Genomic DNA, 13,300 nt, shown 5'->3' on the forward strand with positions numbered 1-13,300 from the left:
AGAGAGAGAGAGAGAGAGAGAGAGAGAGAGAGAGAGAGAGAGAGAGAGAGTTATTCAAACCCCCAGTAAAGGAACCACAGGAAATATTAAAGGATCATCATTATATCCTTAAATTTGCATACTTCCCATTTTCTTCAAGTTTATTCATTTTGGCTCTTTTGTAAAAATCCCACTGATCAGAATCTGATGCACAGAATACAAGACTAGGAAAAAAAATCTGTATTTTTAAACCATATCCTATTCTAAGCTGTCTCTTCTACGTCTTTCACACCACTGGAGCTGTATGCTGCTTCCTTCCTTTGTGTCTCAGCCTTGTCTCTCCTTCCAGCCTAATCAAGAATAGTTCTTTGTGTTCTACTCCTTTTGCCTTGTAACAAGAAAGTGTTTCATTTTAAGTGTCTCAATGATGTTAATCCTTTACCACATGTTATGAACCTACATAAAGGTAGGGTGATCAATTTCACATGATGCCTCATTGGACAAAGCTTGAAAGTAAATGGACTGAGCGGAATGTACCACATTTTTTTCTCCGTAAGTTTGTTGAAAATGGAAGATGTATTATTTTTTTTTTTAAAAAAAGACTCAATGAATTGCATCTCTTAAAGTTTCATAGCACACAACACTCAGGCAGAGAAAAGGTCATACAAAGACATTTGTACCACTCTTACCTGATGCTTTTTGCCATTCAGTAGAAAACCAAGCTCCTTTTTTTCCTTTCACACTGAGTCTTTTCACTGAAACAACACTGCAGCAGTGATATTATCTGCTAGTCGTTTTCTTCTGAAACTGAAGACATCTCTTGATAGGAAATTTAAAGTTCTGTTAAACCACTCACTTTAAAAGCCTTTAAGAGATATCATTGATAGTAAAAACTAAGAGGAAAGTAGATCCCCAGATGAAATGTGCCCTGACCATTAAGGTAACTCATATGTCTTATCTACTATCATACATCTAGGTAGTAGTCTAAGCCTAACTAGCAATCACATTGCTTTACTATGGGTGGCTTTTCAGAATCATTGTGCTTAACCAAATTAAGATGTGGAAAATATTTTCCCCAAGGAAAATTGCTTAAACTGTATATATTTATTATTTTATCGAATTGATGACACAAAATTAAAGAAAATCGTTACTCTTAAGTATTTCTGTAGGACCATAAACATTTGAAAATGTTGAAGCTGTTTTTGCACACTTCCGTGCTACACCACAAAACTGTGTGCTTTTAGTATCATGAGCGTCTTTTATTGCTGTGTGAAACAACATGAACTTGGGTTTGCATGCTGCAGAAATATGAGGTGATCACCTCCATTCAGGTTGCTGAGCTGTAAAACCATTCACTCTGAGCATGATAGGCAAAGACAATGTGATAATACAAGCTGTATTCAGCTACTTCTCTTTACAAGGCTCATTTTTTCCCCAAGGTACAGGCTTCTGCAAAGACTGGGATATGCCATTATGCAATATAAAGAAAAACTGAATTTAATGCAACCACTCCCACCATTCTAGAGAACACTTCATCCACTGAGATCACCAAGTTGCTCCCTGAGGTGGATCATTTATTTCACCAAGTGCAGTTTTCCTTTGAAGTACACAATGTCTTACTGTGATAATATAGACATTTCAATGAAAAATGTGGGGTTTGGAGGCAAAGAGTATAATTTCATTTTGTCCATCTACTGAAACGATGGGTAACGTGAGATAGAATTGGAATATTCATCTTCCTTTTATGCCATTTAAATCATGTGAGTGAGCCTTCAGAAAATATGGTTTGGTGTCTCTGGATCCTCACTAAACTTCTGATGTAAAATCTAAGCAAGAAATAGACAGCATTCAAGGATTAACTAGGCAGTCAATTTACAGGTCTTAGTGAAATTCTATTCACATTGCAAGAGATAAAGAGTTGAAAGCAATGCAAAAGTCACTATGAGAAATGCAAAAAAATCACTATACATTAATATTTATTCACATGAGAATGAGCACCACTTAAAAATAAGTTCTTTGGCATGCCTAGATAGTAATACTTGTGACTCGAATCCTGAATATCTAGTTTGTTGTGAGCTGTAATGGATATTTTCTGTGGCTTTTGTACATTTTTTTTAAATCAAAATGTCAATTCTCTGATCTCCACTGAAGTGAGTCTTCTACATTTACTTGACTACTTAATGCATTTATGCACTATATTGATAAGAAACATGATATAGTCATATTTAGAACAGTAGACAACATATCTCCTAAGCTGATCAACCTGCTAAGCTTGAAAGGTTTGGGCGCATTGGGATGTATTATTAAGTATATCATTCAGCATGACTTTGAGTTCATGGATAGCAATAGACAGTAGCTAACAGTTTATATTCACACAAGCTACGTTTTTGTAAGACCAGTTACTGCATCAAAAGGACCATATCCTCTGAAATCATAGTTTGTTGTCTTAACACAGTGACAGATTCCTTTGAATACAGCACTAGAGGTTACACCAATTAAACCATGGATCACCACAATAGAAACAAGCATTGACTGACTGATGGATTGCATAGCATTCAATGAATGGAGAAATATCAGTATATTCAACATTGATATCTGGTTGGTGCTATTGTGTATTAAAAGAAGTGAATCAAAGCTTAGAGACTGTGAGGAAATTGGGATTCCACACTTCCCTGCAGTATTTAATAAGTGCCATTTTCAGTTGAGTTGTTATACTTAGGGAGAAACTTTATTAGCTGCCAAATATAGGGCTTGTCATTTATAAAATAAAATCTGCATGTATTTGTACTATACTCGTAGGTTTCACCCCTCTAAAGCATTCCATGGCTCAAGAATAATGTGAACACCATGCAGGGGTGATGTGCGCCTTTAATCCCTACACTCAGGAGACAAGATGTTGTTGTATCTCTGCAGCCTGGTCTACAAAATGTTTTCTAGAACAGCCAAGGCTACACAGAGAAACCCTATCTCAGAAAACAAAACAATACAACACAAATAATGTTAAGAAGAAATTGAAGTAATGCACTTCATGAGATTCATGTTGAACCAACTCTTTCAAGGGTTAGGTGTTTACTGAAAATAAGCAAGTATAAAATAAGGATATTTTTGTGAATATGTGTTTGTCTCCGTGAGCCTGGGTATGTGTATGACACAGGGCCTATATGAAGTCAGGAAAGACAAAGCCTCAGTGATGGTTTTCCTCATCTACCATCCTTGAGACAGTTTTGTTGTTGTTAGTATGTTGCTTCTTATGGTTGCCTAGGTGGCCTGTGAGCTTCCAGAGCATCTCCAGTCTCAACCACTCAGAACCCTGTAAGATTGGGATTCTGGGATTGTAGACATATAAATCCAGGTAGTGTTAGATGGATTCTGGGCCTCACACTTGCTCTGCAAACATTTCACCTACTGAGCTGTTCTTTCCACACCCAGTCAGGTTCCTATATGTTCATCTCCTGGATCTAAGGATTCTAACAGATTTGGCTTTTGATAGCTAATATTATCATTTTCTTTATAATTGAGCCATTATTGTTTCAAGAAACTGTTTGGTTTATAATAATGTCTCCAATTCTGTTTTTAAAAATCTCCCTCATTTATTATATGAGGAAAGGCATTTGTGTGTAACTTAAACCGAGATTCTCATACTTAGTTTTTTTATTCATGATAAAACATTTCAAGTTAGTAAATTTGTTGAGCATTCTAAACAAATATAAAAATTAAATATTTTAAAAATGTATCCCATGTGTTAAAATGTTAGTGATAATAGGAATGAGGGATTTATTTTATTTTAGACACTAACTCAAGTCTTCTGTAGTTATGGTCATGAAGATTCATGGAGATTGAAGTCACAAAGAATAATTTTCAAAATGTATTGCTTAGGAAGTAGAATAACAGGCCCAGATGTGACCCATCCATTAGGAGCTTATCATGGACATTAAACTGATGTCAATCATTTTCTTAGAAAGCTAAACATTACTATACAATTTAATGTGTTTGAGATTGTTTTATTGTATCATATCTTATAAAATCAATGCAATTTTAAACCATGATGTGGGATTATAAATTTGATAATAAGGAACTAAATTTCAAAGGTATCTTTCCAGAAATAGGGATTGCTTTTGCTACTATAAGGCAAGTCAGTCTAGCCCATGAAGACCCCTGATTTGGTGGGAAATCACTCTTTCCAGAGTGTCTTCCACCATTAAGATGGAGCGAATTGATTTGAAATTGAACTGGGTGGATATCCAGGTGAATGCATTGCCTTCTCACTAAATTGTCAGTAAATGGATTTATGAAGTTGGAGATTAACTTCTCTGTAGAAACAGCACAACTAAAATGATCTTGAATACATTCAGATATTTAGATAAAGATTTATTTTAATGATATATATATATAAAATTATACACACACACACACACACACACACACATATATATATATATATATATATATATATATATATATATATAATATTCCCATGTGTCTGCTTCTTCATTCAAGCATCTAAAGGTACTGATTGTAAATTATACAAAAGAGTTCTGCTTTAGCTATCACCTGGGCCACCTGATTTGGCAAGGTCAATGTCTTGGATATGAGCAGCCAAAAAATACAATATTCACATAAGTGATCAAAAGTTACCTAATGATGGTACTGAATAGAACATGATGGTGGAGACAAAACTTGAGATTATATTTGAGTTTTAATATTTCTAGCAATTTCTTTCAACAATGAGAGCTGAAGTACAATTAAGAATTTTAAAGAAATATTTTCATAGATCTTAGTTTTCTTCATTCCCTGTGACCAATGAAAAAATTGAGCATGTAAATAAATAAAATAATCAATTAATAAAAATTAAAAATCCTAATTTTCTCAAAAGAAGAGGAAATTTTTGAGTAATTTATTCACCATACTTTTAAAATCATGAATGAAATAATCGCATTTAACATATATGTATCCATATATTGCCCGTTTTTCTTTGGCTAAAGTTCTTTTTCAAATAACTAATTATTTTAATTTACTGAACAATGTGGCACTAAGTGTCATTCCTTTCACTAAGGAAAATGTTGAATTGGATTTATTTTGATGGACGGATATAAAGCTCTCAATGAATGGAGCTAAATGTATCAAGCAATATAACAGTAATATAAAAATTCTCCTCAGGAAAGAGACATTCTTGACTATTGATCCATGCTTTATGAGATGAATTTGGAAAAAAAATATTTGTAATGATTACACAGGAAGAAAATAAAGCATGCTGACTACGACGTACTATCCTAATGACACACTTAGGCTTTAGTATGTTTGCGATCCATCTCTCTATGCCTCTATCAACCATCTCTCAATCATCAGATTATCTATCTGTAACTTATCTATCTATTTATTTTAGTCTATGGAAACAACTTAAGTGGGATGTTCATATTTGATCTACACCACACAAATAAGATAAGCAAGAATATTAATAATAGCTAAGTAATATCCCTTATCCATCATTTCTGGCAGCCTTCACTAATCCATGACATCTTATGGTAGTCATCAAACTGGGATGAAGATAACTTTACAATATTCACCTATTCACTTAAGCATCTCCATGACTATTGTCATTTTCCTATATTAATTTTGCTAGTATAAGTGTATGGCAAACTACTATGAACAAAAATGATAATAAGATGAACTCAGATGAACAATTGAATACATTTAAGATGGCAAAAACAGATACTCTGGAAATTTTGCTGTAGCAAAATAGCTTCCCACTCTGCTTGTAATTTGTAATGAAGTTCTTCTATCAGAAAATATCGGGACTTTTGGAGGCCATTGATTGACCTGTGGAGGTTCTAGTAGTTCACAGAGATGGTTGTTTTGTGAATGAAAACTCTATCTAAGCTCCAGAAATGACTCTGTTCCTACTGAAGAACAAGGAAGGAGCATTTTTCTTAGAAACCCTTGTCAAGAAGCATACTTCTAGATGTTTAACTGTCCTTGTTGTATCATGGGACTTCATTTCTGAGAAAAAAATTGCATAGTGCTCAAAGCACATGAGTGGTTATTGACTCAATAAAACAAAGTGTAGTAGCATTCATAAGTTATGAGTTACTTCACTGGCACAACATTTTAAAAGTAACTAAGCAGTAAAATTTAGAGAAGGATTTTCCCCCAAAACACTAGAAAATTTCTGAGTAATGAAAATTATTCTTTATGCAATTAGACATCCTCAGGAGAGTGGTCAACAGGACATCTGCTGACATCCCTGTGGGATGCTTGGGTATAGAATTGCAGCTTCTTGCACCTGTTCACTGCCACCCACTCATTGTAGAAACTAGGGATTTTTTGCTTTTCAGAAATACCATGGGAGCTCTTCTGCCAACCAGCCAGCCTAGACAAAGTTCTTTCAGAAATGCTGTCTCAAAGACAAGGAGAACAGACACTATAGAATAGAGCCTATATAACTTCTGCCCTCTAAGTACATGCAAACAAACATACACATGTAAGAAATACACATGTGCTCCCACGCTCCCACACTTATCTGTGTGTGTGCATGCATGCGTGTGCATGCACACACACACACACACACATTTAAATAAAAGAAATATCTCAAGGTTTGTCTGTGGGCACTGGTACTAAATTTGGAAAATACGGAGACTGGTTTGGGCCTGGTCCGTGGATGGCATACACAATTGTGAAAGATATTTCCTATTCAAAGACAATCTGAGTGAATCATCTTTGAAAACCAAGGCAGGTGATTAATAAATAAATTATGAGTAGTGAGAGTCAGGTAGTTCTTTTAATTAAAATCAAATTTAGAAGAGATTTACAAAAAGTTCTGTACAGCCAGGGCACAAGCTTTCCTTGCTCTTCTGTTGACGTTTTAAGGATTTCTGGAACATTATACAGGAAAGCCTTTGAGCTTTTTTTTTTTTTCTGTTCCTACAATGGCTTCAATACATGTTACTATTCCACAGCTATGTTCAACATCTGGATATTATCTTTAGGAGCCTTTAAATTTTTCCTCATTTTTTTCTTTTATAAGAGCTAGGGTGAGTTTAATTAAAAATCAACTTCTCAATAAAAGAGAAATGTAAAGATAATAGGTTTGATGTTAGCTACAAGGACGCTCTGAATTCTATAGCTATTGTTTGCTCGCATGTCTGTTCAACAATCTGGTTTGAATATTTCACATTATGAGTTTATTATTAGCACTAATTTAAAATTAAGGATTTTTTTGAAATCTGGAGAAAATAGTTTGTCGTCCAATAAAAGGACTTATGTTAAGTAATTTTAGTAATGAAAAATAAACATATATATTTGGATAGATTCAGTTAATATTAAGTAAGAGCAGATGGTCCACATATTTTAGCAGCATAAGCCCATGGCCCTTTCCTTCCTCTCTTCCTCATATATTTCCTCTTTTTTTCTACCCCTTCCTTCTTGTTTCTTCTCTTTTGTCTCCTCCTGATCCCACCAAATCTTCCTTTACTAACAGAACTTAAAAGATGTTCTCAATTTAGTGCCACCCAAAATTAAATCCGTTATTATTTGATGCATGTATATCTTGGGAAATATCTTGTTTACAGTGCACATGTAGACACTGGAGGTCTGTGGACACATTCTGGTTTCTGTGATCTCTTCCTCCTCATGTTATGTCTTTTATACTCATTTGGGGCCACAAAATATACTAAAACGTCTAAGTTCCAGTCTTCTGTAGCACTCTGGGTGATGAACACTCCTTCTCCTGAACTCTGGGTTGTGTCATCCCAGCTGAGTTCTGTGGACATCTCAGGTTTTGTGTGTTCTATCACATAATTGAGTCACTTGCTTAAACCACATGGATTTATTGTCATTCATAATTTAAAGGCCCAGACCTCTCTCTAAAACAGAGTGAAGCATGTATTTTCCATCATCACTAACACCACACTATATTCAATTCCCCAAAACACTCATTTATGTATACACAATTATAAATAATTCTTGGAGCTACTTGAGACGAATTTAAAGGCTCTCCCCTAGAGCTATAACGTTGTAGTGTCATAATTTGAGGACGTTCATATTGAATCTACATGCTTTCATTTATACCCTACAATTTAGATTCTAACTTTATTAATTATTTCTATATATCTTCCCTTTAATCTAGCTTTGTCTGAATGATGAGACCTTTCCAATTTTATTTTCTGCTCTACTTAACTATTGCAGGCCTGGCAATTACATTTAAAGTCTAAAATTATAAATGAGGAAAGGATTCTCTAACACATTACTTGCTTTAAGGCTCAGTATGTATGATATACACCCTGCATTGCTCTCATTCAGGTTGTGAACTCCTGTCCAAACATACCTCCTCTATTAAATCAACTTTAAAATTCTGCCCCACAAATTTTACTGGAGTCACCTGATGCTCACAATCTCTATGTTCCTTTGCTGGATCTGATGAAACAAAACTGGTAGTTTGCCACCTTTAAACAAACATATTCTCTTCCAAAGTGGAAGGTAAGCTCATGACCAAATGAAGTTCTGCTTACTAATTAAAATATGCATTTTAAATGATTTGAAAGTTGATTAGGATTATTCTGAAGCATATTGCTATCTTTGCTGATCAGAAGTATGGATGTCTCTGTCACTGTGTGGAACGTTAGAATAAAAACTCTAAGATGCTCCATTTTAGATCTTCATCGTTACCTCCGCATGGCCGTTGATTTTAGACTATCCTTTTGCTTCATCGGGAAAGCATCCCCTACAGTAAAGTAGTATGGTATCTGAAACAGTGATCATTTGAAAGTCAAAATCATACACACAGTGGTTAAAATAAGAGGATAGCTTTGTCGAGTATCAATGGGAGGAGAGGCCTTTAGTCCTGTGAAGGCTTGATGTACCAGTGTAGGGGATTGCCAGTGTGGGGACTGGGGAGTGGGTGGGTGGGGGAGTACCCACATAGAAACAGGGGGAAAGGGAATGGGATAGTGGGATTCTGAGGTGGGGGGAGGGACTGGGAAAGCAGATAACATTTGAAATGTAAATAAATAAAATATCCAATAAAAAAAAGATCATTTGCTGTTTTATCTGAGGACATAGGGTTGTATTTCAGCACTCATGTTGTATAGCTCACAGCTGTCAAAAACACTAGATCCAGGGTGTATTCAGACAAATCTGTAAATAATCAAATAAATCTTAAAACTAAACAGAGTTAAAAGTATCCAAAATAGAACACAGTGCATAATTTTGATTTTAAAATGCCTAGATTTATGGTTGAGATTTTATTGCATCATAAGAATATCATTGGTGTTTGTATTAGCATATTTACTGTTGCTACAAAATACCTGGGTAATTTATCAATTAAGAGGATACGTTAGGCTCTATTTCATAGAACCAACTCATGGTCATGAGTGAGGGCATCCTGTATGCATCTCAGAGTAGGAAGTGGCATACATATTATTCTGATTGGTGAGTGCAGATGAAGGCCAAGACAGGTAGCTAGAGACATTCACATATCACACTCTCATTTCAGAATAACTCACTTTTGCAAAAACTGACTGAGTCTATAAAAACAGCAACAACTTCACCCATAGTCACCTAATTATACTTTGGTAGGTCATATGTATTACACATCACCAATATCTTAATTTTGCCATTTTCAACACATCCAAATGTAGAGGACAGGTAACATTCAGTTAAAAGCAGGGCATTTCAATTTCATCCTACAGTGAAATACCAAATTTTATCTGTTTTTATATTAACAATGAAAATAGATTTCTTCTACTTTTCCACTACAATATTATTTATCAAGGATAGATTTTTATCTATCATTTATATATTTTTATATTTATTTAATAAGTTTGTTATTTCATATTTTGAATTTCAAGCAACATTTTGCCTATTGCTTTCCATTGATTATACTGGAAACCAAAATTATTTATTCATTTACATACATGTTTACTTACTTATTTCTCAGATGGTCATGTTACTGCATCTTAAATTCAGTGTGCATATAGAATTAAATTCACACATCTGAGACTAACTTGAAACTTTCCTAACCACATCAGATTCCTCTCTGAGTGAACATGGTTTGTAGTCTGTCTGTTTTTTCTGTGCTTTGTTAATGCTGTTGGGCTTGACAACATAGTTTTCTCTCCTTGTAAATAATAAGTGTGGACAGAAGAAGCCAGTCAGTCCTATTTACCTTGGTCCTCATTTCAACATGGTAATCCTCCCATGGGTTGCAGTGGGGTGGGTGCCTAGCTTTCTTTACTTTTGCTTGCTATTTTTATGGAATGATATGTTTCACCACTAAGATTAACATTAATTTATTGTTCTATGACCTCTGTATATGCAAAAGAGTTGGCATGATTTAGAGACTTATAGAAAACCAAGAAAGTAAAATATGAGTAAAATATTGTATCTTGTTATTTCATTAGCTATTTGAAAAGGTTTAGTTCTATGAGTATGGAGCTAAATGACACATGTATTACAGATGAGGAGAGTGTTAAGCTGATCTTCTTTCCATTATGTTTCTTAGGATCTCGTCTTCGGCAAGAAGACTTTCCCCCCAGGATTGTAGAACACCCTTCTGATGTCATCGTCTCCAAGGGAGAGCCCACCACTCTGAACTGTAAAGCAGAGGGCCGGCCCACTCCCACCATTGAATGGTACAAGGATGGTGAGAGGGTGGAGACAGACAAGGATGATCCCAGGTCACACAGGATGCTTCTGCCCAGCGGATCCTTATTCTTTTTGAGAATTGTTCACGGGCGCAGAAGTAAACCGGATGAAGGGAGTTACGTTTGTGTTGCAAGGAACTATCTTGGTGAAGCAGTGAGTCGAAACGCATCTCTGGAAGTGGCATGTAAGTAAACACTGTGGGCCTCATGTGCGAATACAGAATACATTCTGCTTCCTTGTAGCAAGTTTGGTTGTTTCTCACCGGTGGTTACAAACTATAGAGTAAAACATCTGAAATAAATATGCAACCTCTGCTTCTCTGAGGAACTATGGTTAGAATACTGACAGTATAGGGCCTGCAACAAATTTTTTTACTTAAATTTAAATAAAGTCAATGTAGTTATATTGATACAACAGGCAATACATAGTGCTATTGTAATTGTAAATTTCAGCTATTGATGAGATGCATAATTGAGTATCAATGTTACTTGTGTTAAAAAAATTAACTTACAATAACATCATACAATGCAAAAATAAATTCAATATTGCACGTTTCTGTTACTTATATATACACATATATATACATATATATACATATGCATACATATGTAACTTTTGAAGTAACACGCTCTCTTATCCTTTACATTATGGTATCTCCATTTTCTTATAGACCAAATCTAGAAATAGGTATGTAAGGGAGAATACAGCACAAACTACAATGATAACTTTATTTTTTTTATCTTTGACCTCATCATCACTGTTGTGAGAGTTTCTAATTTCTATTCAATCTTAACCTTCAAAATAAATAAGAGCTTTCTCTCTCTTTTGAACTTTTTGATATATTTATTTGCCTTCCCTGCCAACAATTAAAGATTTTAGTGTCTGACTTCTATTTAAATATACACTCCATTGACTTCATGGGTGTTATGTGATTGATTGTTTTGGTCTGAGGATTCGGGGAGCTAGTAACTTACTTGTTTAAAGGAAAGGTTTTATCTTCCGTGAATTGTGAGTTAGATGACAGCAACTGCTCAATAGTTGAGAAGGTTGTCTTTTAGTGATAACTGGGAGGATGCTCGAAATATTTGGACATTCTGTTAATTAAAAGAAATATGTTCTATATGGTATCACAGCAGATTAAACTGCTTATGTACATTGAGTTGAAGTTTGCAATAATATGTAATATTTTTGTACCTGGAAGGGTCTTTGAAATCAAACTGTTCTTGCCCTTGTTCCCAAGCATCTTGTCTTCTGATTTAAAGTTTGATTCCAGAAACTATGAACTAACTGATGTTTAAATACGCAACTTCAAAAACAAAAATGAGTGGAAGTTCTTAAAATGCACATTTTATGTGTGAAAAGCCATAAAATCAAACATTTGAAACTTTTACAAGTAATATGATTTCCTCCCAAAATATCAAATAGTTTCTGTTTTTTTAAACAATACTTTAAAAAGGACTTAAATATAATTTAGTAGGAAATATAATATGAAAACACAACTTTAAGAATATATAGTTTCTGGCTACATTCCACTTAAACATGTCAACTTTCTGAAACTTTTGAGTACATTGAAATATTTCACTGCTAAATTCTATTGATCCATATCTCTTTCTTGTGAATATGATGGGTATCTTCTTCCCAATTCATAAGCAATCAGAGAGTGCATACCTGCTAGATGATCAGGGTGTGGATAACAAGTTGAGGAGAATTTCAGGAACGGATCTTTATTCTTATAACTCTTTCTCTTTGCTGATTTTCTGCATTCCTAGAACACTACTAATAAACAGATTACTTTAGATACATGAAGATGAAAAAATTTTACTTTTTTCCATAACAGTTTTTAACTCAGCAGCCAAGAACCACTTTACATGACTAATTTCTCTTCAGAATATTAAAAAATTTTCAAAGTTGGCTGGTAATTCCTTTGTAGAAAAGTAATAAACATTGTTTTAGAGTCTTAGTTTTGTTAAAATCAGTCCTCAAACACATTCATCTTTACTTTTATTTTGTCTGAAAAGATTACTATCCCCCTATTTAATTCATAAATAATGAGTCAATCTCTTATAAGAGAAAAAACTAAAGCATGATTCTTTCCAATGTAATATGATGGTAGCACTTTTTAAATTTAGACACAAATGAACTTCAATAAATGCTTGAATTACTTACAGACTCAAAAGAATAAACCAGAAAGCTTACAAATTAGATTTAGCTAGTGAATAAAATTCCTTCTTCCAATGCCATGTCAGCAGTTCACAGCATTTGAAGCTACCTAAGGTCAAATAATATTCATTTATTTGTTCTTCTTCTTTTTCTTAAGCTTACAAACCTTCTATATTTTGCTGTATGTTTTAGTACATAAACTGAAAAGCTGAACTGACCAGCACCTTAATGTGCTGAAAGACAGGAATAAAGGAAAACATTCTAATCTATTCTCATAGTTCAGAAGAGCATTCAGGTGACCAAATTTAAATATTTTATAATAGATTAAATACAGAAAAATTATAGGGACAAACAATAGATAGTATGGGTACAGAAGGTGAAGAGTACTTAAATATTTCCAGGTAATAATATGATAAGTGTGTCCTAAAAGGGGAAGCATCATTTGATCTCTGATTTTTTAGTATTATGTGATGTCTTGGGTGGAAAATGAATTTGAACATCATCCTGGTACAGAGAATTGAAG

At 34.2% G+C, this 13,300-nt stretch overlaps 1 protein-coding gene across 3 annotated transcripts in view; it reads left to right on the forward strand.

Moving 5' to 3' along the window:
* Nucleotides 1–13,300, forward strand: part of Robo2 (roundabout guidance receptor 2) — a 497,708-nt gene that overhangs the window by 38,796 nt on the left and 445,612 nt on the right. For all 3 annotated transcript variants that reach the window (XM_028756254.1, XM_028756255.1, XM_028756252.1), the window contains exon 2: nucleotides 10,475–10,801. In XM_028756254.1, the coding sequence (XP_028612087.1) occupies nucleotides 10,475–10,801 (327 nt within the window). The remainder of the gene's footprint in view (nucleotides 1–10,474; nucleotides 10,802–13,300) is intronic.

This window comes from Grammomys surdaster, unplaced genomic scaffold (genome assembly GCF_004785775.1).
Source record: "Grammomys surdaster isolate TR1022 unplaced genomic scaffold, NIH_TR_1.0 126115, whole genome shotgun sequence".
NCBI classification, from domain to species: domain Eukaryota; kingdom Metazoa; phylum Chordata; class Mammalia; order Rodentia; family Muridae; genus Grammomys; species Grammomys surdaster.